Source organism: Felis catus, chromosome D4 (genome assembly GCF_018350175.1).
Source record: "Felis catus isolate Fca126 chromosome D4, F.catus_Fca126_mat1.0, whole genome shotgun sequence".
In the NCBI taxonomy this organism is placed as follows: domain Eukaryota; kingdom Metazoa; phylum Chordata; class Mammalia; order Carnivora; family Felidae; genus Felis; species Felis catus.
In genome coordinates, this window is record NC_058380.1 from 62,411,405 (window position 1) to 62,433,842 (window position 22,438).

The 22,438-nt window shown below is 38.0% G+C and overlaps 1 protein-coding gene across 2 annotated transcripts in view; it reads right to left on the reverse strand.

Moving 5' to 3' along the window:
• Window positions 1–22,438, reverse strand: part of TEX10 (testis expressed 10) — a 59,763-nt gene that overhangs the window by 23,265 nt on the left and 14,060 nt on the right. For both annotated transcript variants that reach the window (XM_003995664.5, XM_045042799.1), the window contains exons 5-9: window positions 22,038–22,150; window positions 6,248–6,486; window positions 5,356–5,491; window positions 3,373–3,548; window positions 1,657–1,834 (exon numbers count right to left, since the gene is read on the reverse strand). In XM_003995664.5, coding sequence (XP_003995713.1) covers window positions 1,657–1,834; window positions 3,373–3,548; window positions 5,356–5,491; window positions 6,248–6,486; window positions 22,038–22,150 — 842 coding nt within the window. The remainder of the gene's footprint in view (window positions 1–1,656; window positions 1,835–3,372; window positions 3,549–5,355; window positions 5,492–6,247; window positions 6,487–22,037; window positions 22,151–22,438) is intronic.

Genomic DNA, 22,438 nt, shown 5'->3' on the forward strand with positions numbered 1-22,438 from the left:
AAAAGAAAGGTAAATCACACTTTAGGTGACTGATTCCAAGATATGTCTTATAATGGTAAGAGGCGACTGTCAAACAAGCTAAAGGAAGTCTACCAATAAAGTGAGCTACTCCTATTTAACCAGGATAGAGGATCTGTATTGTACAAGTCACAAGGAAGTTGTTAGTCTTTAAACTTTTCAGGTACCACCTAGATTTCAATTTCTCCCTAAAACCATATTAGACCCTATGAGCCACAATCAATAATAAATCTTACTGAACACTAAAAACATTATGCCTAATGATACAAACGTAAGGTGTTTAAGGATACTTTGAATACCCACAATATGAAACACTGTTATAAAACATTTAAGAGTAAAATGATGCAGCCACTGTGGAACATGTTATAGCAGTTCCTCGAAGAATTAGAGAATTACCATGTGACCCAACAATTCCACTTCTGGGTATATAGCCAAAAGAATTTAAAGCAAGGACTGAAACAGATATCTGTACACCAATGATCACAGCAGCATTATTCACAAAAGCTAGAAGATGGAAACAACCAAGTTTCCATCAAGGGAAAAATAAACAAAATGTAGTATATACATATACTGGAACATTAAGTCAACCTTAAAAAGGAAATTCTGATACATGATACGATGAGGATGTACCTTGAAGAGTTATGCTGAGTGAAATAAGCAAGACACAAAAGGTCATATATAGTATGATTCCATTTATATGAGGTACTTAGAATACTCTAAATCATGAAGGGGTGTCTGGGTGGCTCAGTTGGTTAAGAGTCTGACTTTGGCTCAGATCATGATCTCACAGTTCAGTTTGTGAGTTCAAGCCCCACGCTGGACTCTGTGCTGACAGATTGAAGCCTGGAGCCTGCTTTGGACTCTGTATCTCCCTCTCTCTGCCCCTCCCCATCACGTGATCTCTCTCTCTCTCTCTCTCTCTCTCTCTCTCTCTCTCTCTCTCAAAAATAAACATTAATTTATTTATTTTTTTTTATCATGAAGATAGAACAGTGGTTACTAAGGGCCGGGGGAGAGGGGGATGAGGAGTTACTGTTTAACGCATGCAGAGTTTCAGTTTGGAATGATAAAAAAGTTGTGGAGATGGACAGCGGTGCTGGCTGCACAACAATGTGAAAGTACTTAATGCCACTGCACAGTTTTAACTGTATACTTAAAACCGGTTAAAATGGTTAAGTTTTATGTTATCTACATTTAACCACACACACACAAAAAGAGATTTCAACTGATTCCTCGCCTGAGTCACAAACATATTTCACCAGCTACGTTAAATTTGGAGGTCCCTGAAAAGAAGGTCTGTATCACAATCCCATTAACACCAAAGGTTTTATTTAAGCATAGTACTCTCACCTGCCACTGAACCCTTACTACAGGCTTCTGAGAATTTAAAATCTGTACATTATGTACAAATTATAGATAATTTCTATCTATACAAATCACTAAAAAACTTGAAACAGTCTTACTCCAGTGAACTTTATCTAGCAATAATAGGATGAAGAGTTTTAAATGTTGCATTAAGTGCAAATGAAGCAAATGAAGTTAGTAGCAATATAAGCCTTCTGTAATTTACACACTGCCAGTAAAAGGCATGGGAGAAAAGACTATATACTTAAAATATAGCTCACTTGAGGATGCTACCTCATGTGCAGTATCCCGATAAGCATGGCAGCCAAACTTGAACTGAGTCTTCCCATAATACAGCAACGACTTAACCGAGAAAGTAAATCAGCAGGCAGACTTGGTAGAAAATATACAAGCTGGACCAAACGCTGCTGAGAGTCTGCTGGAAGAACCACCACAGTGCCTTCTTGTGGATCTAGTGGGGTAGGTAACACATATTAAAGTCAACTATAAAACATATACAGAGATTAAATTAGTAAAGCAGATTGAGTGCTTGCTTACTTTTTACTGTATTAAACTGAATTTCAACTTATCATCTACATAAAAAAGTTTTATCATAAAGTATATGTAGGACTTAAACTATTTTCTAAAGTAAAACAGTGAACATTATTAAAGATATATTTATTTAACACTGTAGTAATTCCACAACATCCAAGTGTCAATGTCTGAAATAATAACTTTGATGGGGTAAAGGGATTGAACCAAAGTAAAACGGTAAAAAACAAGCGCTTTTGCTAAACAGTGACAATTACAATATCAACCTAATTTAAAGCAGAAGACATCTACATATAAGCAGTACTGAAAAAAAAAGACTTAAAAATATAACCCAAAAAGGATGGAAGCAAACCAAATGTCCATCACTTAATGAATGGGTAAATATAAGTGACAGATTCATAGAGTGGAATACTAGTACTCAGCAAAAAAAAAAAAAAAAAAAAAAAAAAAAGTAGATACATGCACACTACAATATGCATGTATACTGCCAACAGTACATTAAGTGAAAGTAGCCAGATTCAAAAGGCTCTACATTATGTAATTCCATTTATAACAAATGTCCGGAACAGGCAAATCCATAGAGACAGGAAAGTAGATTGGTGGTTGCCAGGAGCTGGGGAAGGACTACTAATGGGTTTAATTTCTTTTTGGGGTGATAAAAATATTCTGGAATCAGACAGTGGTGACTGCACAACTTTGGGAATATGTTAAAAACACTGAAATAGACATTGTAAAAGGGCAAATTTTATGGTTTGTGAATTACATCTCAATAATAAATACATATTACATATATGTAATACCTCCCAATATGCTTTTATTGGTATTTTTGCTTAACATATAAAATAGTTCCAAGGATGAATAAAAAAGTACAAATATATAGAAGTCATACAAAATATCCTTTATGATTAATTTGCTGCCAAAGCTTCAAAGGAATTTTTTTTAAATACCTGATCAGTTTTGAATTTGTAAACAGCATGTGGCTGAAAAGACAATTTAAGAATCCAAGAAGCATCTACAACCATTAACCTTCTAAAAGTATCCTAATAAAAAATACTTACTATTGAAAATGAATTTACTATTTGATATTTTGTTCTGGCACTTTAACCATGGTGTGAATAATTTATAATAATTCAAAGGAAAGGCAAACCTAAAGAGTTCCACTTAGAAACTTCTTTCCTAGGGGTGCCTGGGTGGCTCAGTCAGTTAAGCAGCCAACTTCGGCTCAGGTCATGATCTCACAGCTTGTGTGTTTGAGCCCCACATGGCTTTGTACTGAAAGCTCAGAGCCTGGAGCCTGCTTCAGATTCTGTCTCCCTCTCTCTCTGCCCCACCCCCGCTCACACTCTGTCTCTCTCTCCTTCAAAAATAAATAAACATTAAAAAAAAATTTTTTTTTTAAAGAAACTTCTTTCCTAATGCAGGGTAGATCAATGGTTACCTACACAGTTAAACTCTTACCATAGATTCGGAGAGCAGAAGCTTGTAAACTTTTTAGTAATTCTTTATTTGCTCGTGCTGCTGCAGTATGGATGATATCAATAAGCTGTGTTGAGAGCTCAGGATTTCGGGAGCCAAGATGAGCAAGCTGCAATGGTAAACCAGCCAGCCAACGGGATAACACCTTACTACGATACCTAAGAAACACCAAGGAAGAACAAAATAAAGTATAAAGACAAGAGAAATAAGTTTAAACAAACAAACAAAATTTTTAACTTAAATATACCACAGTGACATTATTATCTACCAAGAACACAACATGTACTCATTTAAAATTTTTTTTTTTTTAACATTTATTTATTTTTGAGACAGAGAGAGACAGAGCACAAATGGGGGAGGGTCAGAGAGAATGGGAGACACAGAATCAGAAGCAGGCTCCAGGCTCTGAGCCATCAGCCCAGAGCCCAACACGGGGCTTGAACTCACAGACCACAAGATCATGACTGGAGCCGAAGTCGGACGCTCAACCGACTGAGCCACCCAGGCGCCCCAACATGTACTCATTTAAACATTTTAGAGTTTATAAGACCAGAAGCATCATTTATTCAGCTGTAGCATTTTCCAAGGTTTTAACCACTCACTTAAAAAGAGCATGCAATTTGGGGCACTATCTAAATTGCATGTTTATCTTCAAAAACAGACACTACTACTGCTCTTTGTGTTCTATTTATCCTTACAGTATTAGCTGTTATACTAACTCAATAATGCATTCAATGTAGGGTGCTCTCACACTAAATGGTTTCAAACCTGTGTTATTTTAGTTCTTCAGTATGCAGTTGACCTTTGAACAATATGGTTTTGAACTGCATGGGTCTGCTTACATGCAGGTTTTTTTCAATAAATATACTGGAAATTTTTTTGTGAAAACCTCACAAAACCGCACACCCTAGAAACACTGAAAACATTAAGCTAGGTATTATTGTAAGAACACAATATATAATATATATAACATACAAAATATGTTTATCAACTTATCGGTAAGGCTTCTAGTCAACAGTAGGCTATTAGTAGTTAAGTTCTGAGGGAGTCAAAAGTTACATACAGTTTTGCAACTGTAATGGGGAGGGGGGTCAGTGTCCCTAATCCCCACACTGTTCAAGGATCAACTGTACTTATATACTTGCTAAAGCTCCAATGTCTCTTTACTCAGGCAACGGCAATCACTTTTGCTGTACCCCAAGAGCTTAGTGAATTAAGCATGACCTTTGCTGTCAGACCTAAACTTAAGTCTCAGCTCTGTTTCCCATTAATTATAGGACACTCACCAACTTATTAAACTAAGCTTCAGTTTCCTCCTACAAAACCAAAGTAACAGTATCTACACCTCAAAGTAGGAGTATGAGATTTAGATAAATTATGAAAAGCACCCACCTTCTACTAAAGACTCAAATATGTTTCAACAACTACCTACATATGCTCAAGTATCCCCAAACCTTATCTTCCACCTAAACGTTATCTTCCTGACTTCCAAACTATATCTCAAATTCACCATATCAAAAAATTAATTCCTTAGTTCTACTCTTTGTGTTATCCATCTCAACTGATAGCACCAAACTAAGCCCGAAACTTTTCCATCTTCTATTGTCTTCATTCTTACACCATATGCCCCAATATGCCACTAATAGCTAATAGTTCAACCTCCATAGTTTTTACAGAAAGCAAAAGAAAAAGCTGAGGCTGCTATAGGTTACTCCAACTGACCTTAAATTGTAAGTGGACAAGTGGAAATATAAGCTCAAAGAGGCTTTTATCTGCTGGTGGTGCACATAAAGATTACTGGCACTACTATGCATGTTTCTATATACAATTTTATATCTTTTCTTATATGCAGCCAAACAAAATAAAAAGAATGAACATCTCCAAAGATTTTTACCACTCTAGTATCTTAAGTAGACTACAAAATAACTCCACCAAAAAAGAAAGGTAAAATAAATGAAACCTTACCTGACTCTGTAAGATCTCAGTTCTTCTTTTTGATAGATTTTACTGAAAAACTTTAGTAACAAAGTTCGAACTGGAAGGAGAAGGCCTCTCTGCTGATACAATGTATAAACTGCCTTGATGAGAGACTCTGTAGCCTCTAAATACAAAAACAACTGTATATTAATCAAAAATGTTTCTTCACCAGCTCCCAAATTCCTCTAAAAGCACAGAAGCACTTTACTTTGTTCCTATGACAAAGCAGATCTTAGTCACAAACTGATACTACCACTGAAGTCCAATAGTAATGAGTTAATATAAAAGTCAGACTGCAACCTGAGACTACAGTGTAATTTTTGTAAGGGACAACAAACCTATGTAATGATGACAAAAACCAAGATATTAGAAAGATGAATAAGATGGGAACCAAACAGGAAAGCTTTGTTTTTGAATGAAAAGAATTCGTAAATCACACTAAAAATAGACTTTATGTGACATAACTTCAGGCTAGCAGAAAGGTAGAGACAGGCAGGATTCAACTCATTCTATATGAATAAAAGGGGAAAGTGCTCAATTTCTAATCAAACTAGACCAGAAAAGTGTATTTCTTTATCATTAGGCTCAATACCATTCTGAAGTAATACCTACCTCCTTTTACTCAAGTCTGTAATCTACTAGAAATTTAATCATATTGCTTCACAGTGGACCTACTCACCTGAGAAAGAGATGCCCTGAGTAATAACCATTTCAGTGTTCAAGCAGATAGTCCATTTATAATTATACTAGCTAACTTTTAAGGTTTGAATGTAATTAACTTGTCTACATGAAATGTGTGAAAGTCATCAATTCAAAGCTAGACCCTAATAGCATGCATAAGAGCTCCTCTCTTAAATAAGGACAAAGCAAGAACACCTACCTCTGTTAGGTTGTATCTGCATTAATCTCCATGATACTCCAAGCAATCTGTTTAGCTGCTTACTATTTAGCCTAAAGCCATCTTCAAGGGTCTTTGTCACAAATTTCCTTATCATTTCTATCCAGTTGGAATCCTTCTGTAAAGTTGAGGCATTTGCCAAGGAGACCATGATATCAGACAGCGTTAAATTCAGTAAGAGATGATCTACATTATTGGAGAGAATTGTGCAATGCTTGATGCTAAAAACAAACAAAGACAAATACATCTATAACATGTTATATCTACCACGCCTGCTTCACTTAGAATACTTAAAAATAATCTATCAATGGGTCAAAAAATATTTCCTTCTAAAATAAATTGCCAAGACAGGTATGGAGGCAAGGTTTAGGCCACTGTTTTGTAAATAAACCATTCCTTATAGAATCAAGGTTGTTAATAAGACACGAATTACAATGTATCCTGCTCAGTTAATTACCCAAGTTACTCTTTACACAAAAGGTCAAGGTCTTTGAAACAATGCTTGGTAATCCTAAATGCAATTTGGAGATAAGACTTGAGAACCTCAACATGCTTGAAGATTTTTTTAAAGCAGATACTTGTATTTGGATGTAGGTCACGGCAGATCCTGACTCTGCTTCTACCTCATCAACATAATCACTAATTTCTCCTGGCCACAATTTCCGTATGTGTGACAGAAGGAGACTGGTCCAGATAAGCAATGTTCTGAAACAACGTATATGATACACATATGAAAATCATTTTTCCCAGCCAAATAAAACATTTATTTCAGACTTTGAAAAAAATTTCAAAAAAGGTATCTCAAATACAGTACTTCAAAAAGAAAACTTTTGACTTAGACTATAAATCCCTATTTCAGAATATGGTATATTCAACAGCAGGCCCTATTTATTTCATGTTTAGAAAAATGTAAAGTTAATTAAAGTAAAAAAATCTCTCTAGGGGTGCCTGGGTGGCTCAGTAGGTTAAGTGTCTGACTTCAGCTTAGGTCATGATCTCGCGGTTCATGGGTTCAAGCCCTGCGTCGGGCTCTGTGCTGACAGCTCAGAGCCTGGATCCTGCTTCTGATTCTGTGTCTGTCTGTCTGTCTGTCTGTCTGTCTCTCTCTCTCTGCCCCTCCCCCACTCGTGCTCTGTCTCTGTCTCAGAAATAAACAAACATTAAAAAAAATTAAAAAAAAAAAAGAAATCTGGTGCTATTAGAGCATCAAATGTAGGGTTAGGAATGACAAATGAGCCGGAAAGGTAAAATGGAACCACATTACAAAGAGTCTGGGAGGCTAAGGACACTAAAATTAATTATGCAAGCATGACTGAAAACTTATTTCAGATGGGCGATTCTGTGGATGGAAAAGGAAAAATGAGAGTTACAAAACTATGAACGGGGCGCCTGGGTGGCTGTCGGTTCAGCATCTTACTCTTGATTTTGGCTCAGGTCATGATCTCACACTTCATGAGATGGAGCCTTGTGTCAAGCTCTGTGCTGACGGCACAGAGTCTGCTTGAGATTCTCTCCCTCTCTCTCTGCCCCTCTCCTGGGTGCATGTGCTCTCTCTCAAAATAAGTAAACATTAAAAAAAATAAATTTTAAAGGGGCGCCTGGGTAGCGCAGTCGGTTAAGCGTCCGACTTCAGCCAGGTCACGATCTCGCGGTCCGGGAGTTCGAGCCCCGCGTCAGGCTCTGGGCTGATGGCTCAGAGCCTGGAGCCTGTTTCCGATTCTGTGTCTCCCTTCTCTCTCTGCCCCTCCCCCGTTCATGCTCTGTGTCTCTCTGTCCCAAAAATAAATAAACGTTGAAAAAAAAATTAAAAAAAAAATAAATAAATTTTAAAAAATATAAACAAAGAAGCAATTGTATGGCTCTTGTAGCAATCTAGGCAAGAGATGACAAGTGCAAGAACCAGGGTCAATGCTGGGTATAGACTGGGAGAAGGCAGGACATTTAGAAAGAATAAAAATTAGCTGGATTTGAAGTCTGAAGTATATATATGTGTGTGAGTTTGGGGACAGTGGGATTTGGAGGAGTCAGAAGTTCCAGCATTGGTGACTGGATAAATGAAGTAGCAGAGATCCAGAAAATAAATATTACTTTTGATTATGTTGGGCTTGCAGTGTTTCTGGTATAAATCCAGGCAGAGATGGCCAACAGACAGCTCAATGTACAAGTTTGACAACAGAGAGAAAAGTCCAAACTATTTAACAGATTACTCACATAACCACTCCTAGCTGCAAAAGAAGATGAGAAACCTAGTTTTTATTTTGCACAGTCATATTCCTAAACACTGGAAATTAAGAAAGGAATGAGAACTGGGACAGACAACTAGCAGTCTGTACCACAAACCCAAAATTTCTACAAGGTTTTTCGCCAAACGGCCCAGTGCCCAAAACCAAGGCACATTTTAACATTAATTAGACCACTCAAAACTCAACTGCCACATTTCTTCACAAGTAGAGTTTTCCAAGATCTACCATAAGTTTATCTCAAGCAGCATAATTTATTACTGTCTGGAAGGTCTCAATGGACACTACAAATTTGGGAGAATTCATTCTGCTCCTCCAAAAAAATTTGTTTATACAAATTTTTAAGAGTAAATATACCAACCATCAATTCTATGAGGGAGGCAGGCCACTGGGGATACTCCAATTTTCAATAATGATAAATGTAGGTAATCCCCTTCCTGGAAACAACTTTAAAACTAGATGAAATTTTTTAAAAACCTCAAAAGCAGGGTCACCTGGATGGCTCATTTAAGTGCCCAACTCCTGATATTGGCTCACATTGTGATCTCGTGGTCATGGAATCGAACCCAGTGTCGGGATCCATACTGACAGCACAGCGCCTGCTTGGGATTTTCTCTCTCTCTCTCTCTCTCTCTCTCTCTCTCTGCCCCTCTCTCCCACTTGTGCTCTCTCTCTCTCTCTCTCAAAATAAATAAACTTTAAAAAAAACTCAAAAGCTCAAGAGCTAAGATAATAAACATTTACTGGGCCCAAAAACCTAGGAAAAAAGCAAGATACTAGCACTCAAGGCTCTGTCCTTAGGGCAGCTGCCAATTCCAAAGAAAAAACTGCAAAACTGAAGTAACCTTTTTAGTGGCCTCACAGGGAAAAGTCAAAGCCCAGGGCCTGCCAAACACCGGAACTTTCACGTTATCCAGGGTAAAGGTAAACCAGAAATAAAAACAGCTCTCAGATAAAACGTAATCCCAATTTTGCTTTCTACCACTGGTTTGAGTAACAATTCTTCCCAATTAGCTCTACAGAGTCAACACAATTCAAATCAAAATCCCAGCAAGCTACTTGTAGTTATCAATAAATTGATTCCGAAGTTTATACAGAAAGGCAAAAGACCTAAAACACCCAAGATAGAACAAAGCTGGAGGACTTATTCTACCCAATTTCAAGAGTTACCATATACAACTACAGTAACAAAGACAGCATGGAATTGGTGAAAGAACAGACACACGTAGGTTAATGGAACAAAGAGCTCCAAAATAGACCTGTAAAAATATAATCAACTCATCTCTGACAAAAGACCAAAAGCAACTCAGTGGAGAATGAAGTCTTTTCAACAAAAGGTGCTAGGAGCAAATGGACAAAAATTCTACAAATGAAAAACAAAAATTCAATGTATTTGTGTCTGAGCTCAGTTGAACAAAACTGAAGAATTAAAAGCTAGAACATAGGAGATTTAAGGAAAGAAAGAAAGAAAAAAAAAGAAGAAAGATGCAGTAAGTAAATGTAACATGTTAACATGTTTAATCAGTCTTTACAGGAGAGAAATGTGACTGCAATTTTTTTTAAAATAATGAGAATTTATCAGATCTGTTTAAAGATATTCCAATCAAGATTTAAGATCTCAGATTTAAGTTCACTGAATCCCAAGGAGAATAAAAAAAAAATAAAAAACAAAAACCCCACCTGGATACATCACTGTGAAACCTGCAAAAAACAAAAAGAAAATTCATGGGGAGTGTGAATAGGAAGCTTTTAAAGTAACAACAGTTAGACTCATAACTGACTTCTTAACAGAAAATGAAAATCTGCAGACAGTAAAGTGTTATTGTCCGTGTGCTTAAAGAAAACTGCCAAACCTAGAGTACTATGCTCTGCTCGAACACTCTTTAGAAATGAAAAACATGTATATATATATTTTAGACAAAACAATTAAGCAAAAATAACCTCCAGCAGATTCTGAATGGTCCCAGATAGATGGAAACAGACATACGAAAAAATGAAGAGCATAAACATAAGAAATACATGGACAGAACTTAGGTGATGGATACAAGTTCTCCAAAATACTGATTTTGGTTTGAAACAAGCTCAAATTTTGTCACTGGCATAAATACTGTCAGCCGTTTTCTTGGAATTGATAGGCTCTTTGTTCATTTTGAGAAAATAACTGCCAAATATCCAAGTCTGAATCCACAGTTCGTCTGGTAGTCATTCTTTCAAGTTAAAATTATGTCCATCACAGAAAAATACTCCCAAGTAGAATAATCACAAAAGTGTACTTCCTTGAGACAACCATCATCCCATGGTATGCATTCAAACTACTTTACACACACTTTGTCACACTGAATATAAAAAAAATGTGTTCTCAAGGGTCATGACTTAACAAAATTAGTAGTTTTTACTGCTTCATTAAGGACATTTTTAAGTGAGTGCATGGTGGTGAAGAATACGATGTTTTACTAGTACAGTTGGCGCCACTGCCCTAGTTCATGCTAAGACACCGGCAGTCCTATCCACCACTGCTTTTGTACCATCAGTGCAAATGTCAGAACAATCAAAAAGGCAAACAATGTCTTAATGATATAATTGTGAAAATAGTTCTGGCCTTGGAGACCCCAGAGATCACAGACTACACTTTGAGAACCGCTGTCTTAGATAACTGACATAAGAGTAAGCCAGCTAACTATAACAAACTGTCTCACAATAGCAACTATGATCTACTGTTTATAGGATATCCCCGTAAGCTTCTTTCCCACTCCCAACCTAATTTGTTATCTTAAGGTTCTCCCAAAGTAGTATCTGCCCCTAAAAATTTCAGATTCTGGATATTCAATGGGAGTCCTTATTTAAACTATTTAGAAGGGGTACCTGGGTGGCTCAGTCAGTTAAGCATCTGACTTCAGTTGGGTTCTTGATCTTGCAGTTCTGAGTTTGCGCCACGCATCAGGCTCTGCACTGTCAGTGCAGAGCCTGCTTGGGATTGTCTCCCTCTCTCTCTTCCCCTATACCGCTTGTTCTCTATCTCTCACAAAATAAATAAAGATGAAGTTAAAAAAACAAACAAGCTAGTTAGGAAAACTTTCTACATATAATACATCCAATAAACTTCCTTTTTGCCAAATAAACTTTATACTCTTCCAAGTATCTTTTCTTTTGGCCTTAACAGGCATTGCTACTCAATTTTAATTATAGGAAGCTCAGATTTCTTCTATACATGTAACTGCAAGTCAATTTCCTTTTGAATTCTGCTTCTTTAAGTACTCAATTCCTGCTGCACTCTTTCTCTGGGCTCTGTTCTATCTTCAGGGTCCCACAAATATATTTATTTGCCAGTAACTTTTTCTAAAATTTAATCATTCATATACAGTCTGAACTAGTATTTATTATGTTTCTTTAACATAGCTCACTTTTTTAAAACAAATAAGGGCGCCTGGGTGGCTCAGTAGGTTAAGCATCCAACTCTTGATTTCGGCTCAGGTCATGATCTCATGGTTCAGGAGTTCAAGCCCTGTGTCGGGCTCTGTGTTGACAGTGTGGAGACTGCTTGGGATTCTCGCTCTCTCCCTCTATGCCCCCCTCCTCAAAAATAAAATTTAAACAAAAAAAAAAAAAAAAAGGAGAAAGGAAAAAGTACACCTATTAAAAAAAATAAAATTTCTAAAAAAACTTTGTCACTGCCATAAGCAGAAAATCAATCTTTTTCTAATACCCTTTGCACTAAATTCCCAACAACCAAACCACCACTTAATGACAACTTGCCAAATCAAAGCTCTCCATTCCCACTCAAAAAAGAAACTAATTTTCCCAGCATACTAGAAAATCATCCCAACTAGTGGATGACTCCAGTCAGCTTGCTCTCACAAGCCGATTCATACACCAAAGGCAAGACTTAGCTGTTGTGAACAGAAAGATATGGAGTCCCAAGTAAAAGAAAGACACAGTTTTCAGGACACAAGAGAAGTCATTTAGGCCCCAGCTAGTTTCTGTGATCTATGCCCCACTGGTTCTACTAAGCCTAAGGACACTTTTTACAAAACTTCCTAGCAGAAGTACAAAGAAATGCAAAAACTTTAGTAGTTAAGGATTTTAAGGGAACAAAAGGAATGCAAAAACAGTCTAAGTATGTCTGTGCAAATTTATGCCTGCCTGTACATGCGATGACAAAGCCCCCCTTTCTGAATATTCATCCTAAACCCCAAATAAAAAGAACCTGCTCACCCATATTCAGGGAGTCATGGATTTGGAAGCTATTCCCCATGATCTCCTTATTTGTAGCAAATGGTTTTGTGTGACCACTGCCACCTCTAGAACTCACCAAGGAATGAACTCATGTTAGTTCAGTTATAGTATCTGCTCCCAGTACATATTAGAATTATCTTGTTGGGGCGCCTGGGTGGCGCAGTCGGTTAAGCGTCCGACTTCAGCCAGGTCACGATCTCGCAGTCCGTGAGTTCGAGCCCCGCATCAGGCTCTGGGCTGATGGCTCGGAGCCTGGAGCCTGTTTCCCATTCTGTGTCTCCCTCTCTCTCTGCCCCTCCCCCGTTCATGCTCTGTCTCTCTCTGTCTCAAAAATAAATAAACATTGAAAAAAAAATTAAAAAAAAAAAAAAAAGAATTATCTTGTTAAAGACCATCACCACGTAGGTTCATACATTTTGAGCAAAAAAAGAGTTTTCTTACAGATGACTACAATGCATTTTTAAATGTCTGTATTTTCAATGACAAATTATATCCTTTGATATACAGGGAAGAACTGAAAGCAGGAACTCAAATGGATATTTGAAGACCAATGTTTACAACAGCATCATTCCCAATAACCAAAAGATGGAAACCAACCAAAAGTGCATTGACAGATGAATGGATAAACAAAATATGGTATATACATACAGTGGAGTATTATTTAGCCTTAAAAAGGAAGGAAAACATGGAAGCAACCAAGAGATCCTTCAGGAAGTAGGCGAGTGCGTACATAAACTGTGACCTACCCATATAATGAAACATTACTTAGCACTTAAGAGAGCTATCAGGGTGCCTGGGTGGCTCATCGAGCATCTGACTCAGGTCAAGATCTCCCAGGTTCATGGGTTCAAGCCCCACGCTGACAGCCTGGAGCCTGCTTAAGATTCTGCATCTCCCTCTCTCTCTGCCCCACCCCTCACTTGTGCATGCTCACACACTCTCTCAAAAATAAACAAACATAAAAAGAGCTATCAAGTCATGAAAAAAACATGGGGAGGGATGAATAGGCAGAGAACAGGATTTTTAGGGCAGTGAAACTATCCTATATGATACCAACAAGGCAGATACACATCATTTTACATTTGTCAAAACTCACAGAATGTTACTACCACCAGGGAACCCTAAGGTAAACGACAGATTTGAGATGTGTCCATGTAGGTACACAGATTCTAACAAATGTAAAACTATGGTGCACGATAGAAGAAAGGCTATGCATTTCTGGGAGGAGTACACGACAGTTCTGTATGTACTTTCTGTTCAATTTTACTTTGAAACTAAAACTGCTCCAAAAAATAAAACCTATTTAAAAAAACAAGAAATGAAATGCTGGTACATGCTACAATACGGATGAACCTTGAAGACATTTTCCTAAGTGAAATTACACCAGATACAAAAGGAAAAGTATTTTATGATTCTACTTCTATGAGATACCTAGAAGAGTCAAATTAGAGATAAAAAGTAGAGCAGTGGTTCCCAAGAGCTGGTGGTAGGGGACAATGGTGAGTTATTTTTTAACCGATACACTTTCAAGTTGGGAAAATGAAAATATTTCTGGAAATGGATGGTAGTGATGGTTGCGTAACAATGTAAATATACTTAATACTACTGAACCGAACACATACAAGTGATTAAGTTAAAAAGGTAAAGGGACACCTGGGAGGCTCCAGTCAGGTAAGCGTCCAACTTTGGCTCAGGTCATGACCTCATGATTCATGAAATCAAGCCTCACAAGGGCCTCTGTGCTGATAGCACAGAGGCTGCTTGGGATTCTCTACCTTCTTCTCTCCCTGCCCCTCTCTGACTTGCACGCACGCTTGTCTCTCTCAGAATAAACATTTTTTTAAAAAGCTCAAATTTCATGTTATGTATATTTTACCACAATAAAAATCAATACTATCCTTTGTATTTGAACCAAAGATGAACAAATTTAGACATCAGGTAAAAAATTAACTGAGGTTATGTGAATAAGAATGAAGACCACTGGCCAAAGCCAACGTTGTCCCCCCAACTTTAACTTTTGTTGCCCTCCACAGGTTATCTAAGTATTCAATGCAGCTCCTTATGGAAGTAAAAGAGCAGCCCAAAATCCCTAAAAATGAATCCCTAGAGAATCTTGTAAAAAATAAGCCAGTTATATTGCCAATCTATTTTTGCTAAAAATCCCACAACTGCAAAGTTGTCTGGGAAAATGGCAGTACTAGTAGGAGGACCCTAAGCTTGCCTCCTCCCACGGATACAACTAGATAACACCCGTATCAGTGTAAATTACCTAGGAAACCATCCAGAAACTGGCAGAACAAATTCCACAACTAAAAGCAGGGAAGGGGACATATTAAAGAAGGTAGGAAGGGCAAAGACAGTCTGGAAGCAAAATGGACCATGGCTATTTGACACAATGGAGAAGGAGATGGTGGCATAGAGAAGGGCAGAAAACAGACTTCACACAGGGGAGCCCTTGAACAGGGAGGATGAATCCCTGGAATATTTGCCTTTGAAAATGAGAGGGGCTGAATTTTGTAGTTCTCAAAAACCAGCGGGACTTAAAGCCTGAAATTTTAAAAATCGGCAGACTTGGCTCTGAGAAAGCCCAGAAGACATTAGGAAGCAGAGTTCCCACAATTAAAGAGAGCAGGACAAACAGCCCGTGCAAATACAGCATAGTATCAGCAACTGGAAAACTCAAGAGCAGACAAGAGGGAGAGTGATTTGCAATTTGCTCATCTCAAAGCATGGTCCAGAGAGGCAGAGGTCACAGGGAGACCCCTCTAGGAACAAAGGACCTGGCAAGGGTCATTTCCCTCTTCTCCCTTCAGCATAAATAGCCACCAACAGGAAACAGCCCCGTGCTACCACTCCTAACCTAACCTGCCAAGCCTCCTTACATCCCACCCCTGCCAAAACATCCCACACCCTCCACCATACCCAACACCCCCCAATCCATGACAATTCAGCAGATATGCCCTTCCCAGTCACATGCAGGCCTGAGTCCTAGCGCTGCAGGCCCCTCCCCAAGAAACCCAGCACAAACTCTGCCAATGCCACATCTCCTGACACTCATGTTTTGCAGGACCTCAGTTCTGGCAGCAGTAGTGGCAGGTCTCCTTTCATAAGCAGACCACTACACCCCTTATTAAAATGTGTTCCACCTGGGGGCACCTAGGTGGCTCAGCCAGCTGTGCGTCCAACTTTGGCTCAGGTCATGATCTCACAGTTCATGTATCCAAGCCCCATGTCAGGCTCTTGCTAACAGCTCAGAGCCTGGAGCCTGCTTCGGATTCTGTGTCTCCCTCTCTCTCTGTCCCTAACTCATCCCCCGCCCCCGGCCAAACAAACATTTAAACAAATAAACAGTGTCCCACCCCTGCCAAGGATCAAACACTGTACACAATGAGCAAAGAGAGCTTCTGTAAACTACACTAAAGGAAAAAGAGGCCAAGACACAAATGGAGAGCACACACAAAACACATAGGAGACACTCTCTTGAAGCATCAGGCCTTGGGAAACGGGACACTGCATTGCCGGGCACTACAGGCCCCCTTCTTTAAGAGACTATTATTGTTAAGAGCAAAAGAAACAGCTGACTTCCCTAACACACAGAAACAGACACAGGAAGTCAGGCAAAATGAGGAGACAGAGAAACATCTCCCAAATGAAAGACCAGGACCAAACCACAGCAAGAGACCAAAGTGAAAATAAGTAATATGCCTGATAGAGAATTTAAGATACAGGAGAGGCGCACCTGGGTGGCTCAGTTGGTTAAGCATCTGACGCTTGATCTCAGCTTGGGCCTTGATCTCAAGGTCCTGAGTTCACACCCCATGTTGGGCTCTGCACTGAAAACGAAGCTTACTTAAAAAAAAAAAAAAAAGACATTGGATTGGAGAAAAGAATGGAGAACATCAGTAAGACTGTCAAAGAATAAAAAGAACTAATCAGAGATCAAGAACACAGAAAATGAAATTTAAGATACACTGGATGGAATAAATATCAGGCTAGACAAAGCAAAGAATGAATTAATGACCTGGAAGACAGAGTAATGGAAGGTAACCAAGCTGAGTAAATAAGAGGAAAGAAATTTATGCAAACTGAGAATAGTCTTAGGGTACTCAGTGACTCCATCCAGCATAGTAACAACCTGCATTATAGGGATCTCAGAAGAGGAGATAAGAGGGAAGAAAATTTATTTGAAGAAATAATACCTGAAAACTTCCCTAGTCTGGGGAAGGAACAGAGATCCAGATTCAGGAAAAAGAGACCCTCCCCCCACTCCCAATTCAAACCATGGCCATCCACACCAACAAACATAGTAATTAAAATGGCAAAAAGTAGTGATAAAGAAAAAATTTTTAAAGGACCATGAGAAAGTAAGACAGTTACATACAAGTGAACCCTACAGGGATATCAGTGGATTTTTCAGCAGAAACTTTGCAGGCCAGAAAGGAGTACAGCAGGATATATTCAACACGCTGAAAGGGAAAAATCTGTGGCCAAGAATATCCAGAATAGAAGGAGAGATAAAAGAGTTTCTCAGACAAAAACTAAAGGAGCGCATGACCACTAAACCAGCCCTACAAGAAATGTTTAAAGGGGACTCTGAATGAAAAGAAGACCATAAGTGAGAGTACAAAAAGTAGAAAACACATAAGCAATAAGAATAAATGTATTTGTAAATATTCAGTTAAGGGATTCATAAAATAGAAGGATGTAAAATATGAAACCATGTACCTAAAACATGGGAGGGAGAGGAGTAAAAGTATAAACTTAAATGATCATCAACTTAATATAGACTGCTATATGCATGTAGAAGATGTTATGTGCAAACCTAATGATAACCACATATCAAACATCAGTAATAGATACGCAAAGAATAAAGAGAAAAGAATCCAAGTATATCACTAGAGAAAGCAAACTAACTATGAAAGAGAGCAAGAGAAGAGAAAGGATCAGAGAAAATCTACAGGAACAACCATAAAACAAATAACAAAATGGCAGTAAATACATATCTATTCAATATTTACTTTGAATGTAAATGGACTAAATGATCCAATCAAAAGACACAGGGTGACAGAGTGGATTAAAAAAACAAGACCCAACTATATGCTGCCTACAAAAGACTCGTTTCTGACCTAACGACATGTGCAGATTGAAAGTGAGGGGATGAAAAAATATTTATCATGCAAATGGATGTTAAAAGAAAACCAAGGCGGCAATACTTATACTGGACAAAATAGACTTTAAAAAGACTTGTTATAGACTATAACAAAAGACAAAAAGGGGCACTATGTAATAATAAAGGGGGCATTCCAAACAAGAGGATATAAAAATTGTAAGTACTTGCACATCCAACATGGGAGCACCCAAATACAAAAAACAGTTAATAACAAACATAAAAGAAATAACTGATAGTAATACAATAATAATAGGGGACTTTAAAAGTCCACTTATATCAATGGACAGGTCATCCAAACAGAAAATCAACAAAGAAATAGTGGCTTTGAATGAAATCCTGGACCACATGGATTGAACATATTCAGAACATTCTATCTTAAAACAGCAGAGTACAGGGGCGCCTGGGTGGCGCAGTCGGTTAAGCGTCCGACTTCAGCCAGGTCATGATCTCGCGGTCCGTCAGGCTCTGGGCTGATGGCTCAGAGCCTGGAGCCTGTTTCCGATTCTGTGTCTCCCTCTCTCTCTGCCCCTCCCCCGCTCATGCTCTGTCTCTCTCTCTGTCCCAAAAATAAATAAAAAACGTTGAAAAAAAAATTTTTAAAAACAGCAGAGCACAAATTCTTTTCAAGTGCACACAGAACATTTTCCAGAATAGATCACATATGAGGCCACAAAACAAGTCTCAACAAATTAAAAAAAAAAAAAAATCAATGTTCTATATACATCTTTTCTGACCACAATGCCATCAAACTACAACTAAACCACAAGAAAAAAATCTGAAAAGAGCACAAATACATGGAGGTTAGGTTAAATAACATGCCATTAAACAATGAATGGGTCAACCAAGAAATCAGAGAACATCAAAAATTACATGAAAATGAAAACACAACAGTCCAAAATCTTTGGGCTGTAGCAAAGTGGTTTAAGAAAGAAGTTTATATAGGTGGCTCAGTTGGTTAAGCATCTGACTTGGGCTCAGGTCATAATCACGTGGATCGTGAGTTCAAGCCCCACATTGGGCTCTGCGCTGACAGCTCAGAGCCTGGAGCCTGCTTCGTGTGTTGCCCTCTCTCTCTGCCCCTTCCCCCACTCATATTCTCTCTCTCAAAAAATTAACAGGCATTAAAAAAATTTTTTTTCAAATGGTTTAAAAAAAATTTTAAGAAAGAAGTTTATAGTAACACAGGTCTACCTCAAGAAGAAAAACCTCAAGGGGCGCCTGGGTGGCTCAGTCGGTTAAGCGTCTGACTTCGGCTCAGGTCATGATCCCATGGTTCGTGGGTTCAAGCCCCGCATTGGGCTCTGAGCTGACACCAGGGAGCCTGAAGCCTGCTTCTGATTCTGTGTCTCCCTCTCTCTCTCCCTCCTTTTTTAATAAAATAAAATCTTTTAAAAAAATTCCACAATTTCATTACCTCAACATCTTCATAAAGTTAACTCCTTTTTACCTTTTATATCTTGGTACAAATCACTTCATCAGGGCAGCCTTCCCTACAACTCTATTCCCTCTTAAAAGATCAGGACAAGCTCCTTATTATATACTCTCATATTACCCTAAACTGTTCCTTAACTTTATCACAGTTGGTCACAGATTAAACAATCAGAAATAAACATCTCCCCCATTAGCTTGTACTCCAAAGCATCACCCCTTTACCTCAAAATGCTCAGCACACAGTACAGTAACTGCCTTCCACATGTTAAGTGTTCAATAAATGTTTTGAATAATGACAGCACACCCATACACTCTTGGATAATTTACTTGCATTTAATGGTCTACTAAATGCCAAACTTCCTAACCACTACTTAATCTCATTTTGATGAAAATTATGTATGGAAGCTCTTATCAAGAAAAATACACACACATAAAACTCTTCAAGAGTTCTAGGACTTTCTGAAGCTTATCCATGGACCAGATTTAAAAGTTTTGCTCTAATAAAAAATCATGTTTGTTGAGGGATGGGAGGTGGGGAACCTAATACCTTACTCAAGAAAGTAGCTACCTATTTGACTGTCCCCTCCAACTCCAGAAACTCACTAAATTAATCTTCCAAAGACGTAGTTCTGATCCAACCAAAAGTCTTCATTTATCTTTCAGCTTTGACCCTTTGGCACTAAATTTCACAGACAAGGAACGTCTCTCAGCATCAAGGCTGGTAAACAGCAGAAATCAGATTTGACCCAGATCTGTCCCATGCTCTCCATTACCTAACCCTATGGTTTTCTTACATGCTACCTCTTCTAGTTAGTATAATCTCTCATCCCTTGCTTCATTTATGCCTGCTAAAGTCATATCCATGCTCAAATACTACTCTTCAATATAGCTTTATCTGTTCATCCCATCAAGGATCTTTCTCTTCTTATAAATTCCTATATAGCGCTTGTTAATTATACAATTTTAATAACCCTTAAATAAACTGCCTTCTGCTACATACAATTCAATTTTCCTCCTGCCAGTTACTGGACTATTGTTTTTAAGCTTCAAACCCACCCTTCTATACTCTGCTTTGTCATCCTACAGCTGGGACTCTAGGCCACATTTTTCCTTTGCAGCTGGCTTCTTGTTAAGCTCTGCCAATGAAGGGGTCCTAGTAAGAGACTAGAAAGCTGTAGGAGAAAGATGGGATACTCTCCTTTCTGTTTGCTTCCCAGTCCTGTTTTTGGTTCCTTTTGCTGCCAATTCAACTCAACAACTCTTCCTCAGGCCAGAAGCAGTTTATTCTAGTAGCCACAGTTGAATCCAGTTTGCAGTTTTTGTGACACAAAACCAGCAACATCATGACCCGAAGAAGCACCAGCCAGCCAAAATTCCCTTAGCAAAGTTTTGAGCCCCAGCTCGAGGCCCCTCTTCATATCTCAAAAACATTCATGCCCACTAAGGAAAAACCACTTTCCCAGGGGTCAGAGTTCTGGTGCCACAAAGCATTTCCTCCAAGCTTCTTGCTCTCTTCTTTCTCCCACTTCTAGAGATAGTACCTACTTTCCTGAGTGGCTATCTCCATATTATGTTTCCTTTTGCCTTTTCAGTTCTTTGGGGCACCTGGGTAGCTCAGTCAGTTCAATGTCCAACTTCGGCTCAGGTCACAATCTCACGGTTTCTGAGTTTGAGCCCCACAGCAGTCTCACTGCTATCAGCACAGAGCCCCCTTTGGATCCTCTGCACTGCCCCTGCCCCTCCCCTGTTTGAGTGCACTAAATAAATTTTTTTTTTTAATGCTGTTAAAATCACTAGAGTGGTTTCTGTCTCCTAACTCTTCCCCGACATATTTTTACCAATTTTGTATTTTGACTGATTTAAACAACTTTATGAATTGCTTAGAACAAGAAAACATCTGATGATCTCTATTATGATACTTTTATAGTAAGCAACCAAAATATTTAATGAAGAAATGAAAACCTTATCGGCCTCCAACAGCCTTGTCACTTCTAAGCATATCCTCTAAACCCTGCTCAAAGAGCCTCATTGATTCTCCAGGTAGTTTCTTCCCTTTGACAAATATAACAATTATCTGACAGACTAAGACCCCTTCAGGCATTTACTCATTTGAGGAACTGCCACTTTTAGCGTTCTAGCTTGCACCTGCTTCTCAAATTTTATTAGATAACTTGTTTTTACGCTTACTTGCTCTCACTTGAGGTGAACATTTAAACCGTTTTCAGGCTTACAATTTTAAATTCCATCTTCTAATCCATAAATTCTGTTTTAGAAAGTTATTTCTCTCCAATTATCCTTCTTCCTGATACTGATAGTTTCATTACCAGTTTCCTCATATATAAATGACACAACTACATGACCTTTAAGATACTTTCTTGTTTAGGGATTACATAGTACCTCTTTCCCAAATAAATCAGCCCCTCAACAAATTTTATTATATTCTTATTTATATAACTTGATACTCTGTGAAAAATATTCACTTTAGATTTTTAAACATTAAAAGAAACGGAAGTCTCAAGGCTTAAAGTGACTTACTTGTTCAAGATCAGCCATACTACTGCTACTTTTACTTTTATCTCACAAAATTTAGATACAAACCCCTCACAGTTTAGAACGTTTCAGTTTAAGGCTAATTATCTTCTGGTAATTTCAGGTTAAAAACTTTTTCAAGTCTATACAGTGGAAGGAATCACAATACCTTTTATTTGTCTCTTTCCTTTTGTGCTTGGTTATTTCTTTTAAGGCATACGGAAAATGACTCATAAAATGGTGTTTGAAATCAATAAGATAATTCTTTCGAAGCCACGACTCCTATTAAAATAAATAAAAATTAGAAAATCTACAAGAAACAATTTAAAATAACCAATAAAACCTTAAGCAGAAATGGGACCACTTATTAATATTCAACTATATATTTACCATTATAATACATCTTTTGCTTATGACAGAAGATACAAATAAATTTTAAAATCAAAATAAATTAGAGCACCCAAATGTCACCCACAGATCTTTCTGGTGTTTAATAATTATCATTACTTGTATTTTATTTACTGTTTAAAAGAAAAAGGGAGAAACTAATTAAGAAGAAAATTCTGAATT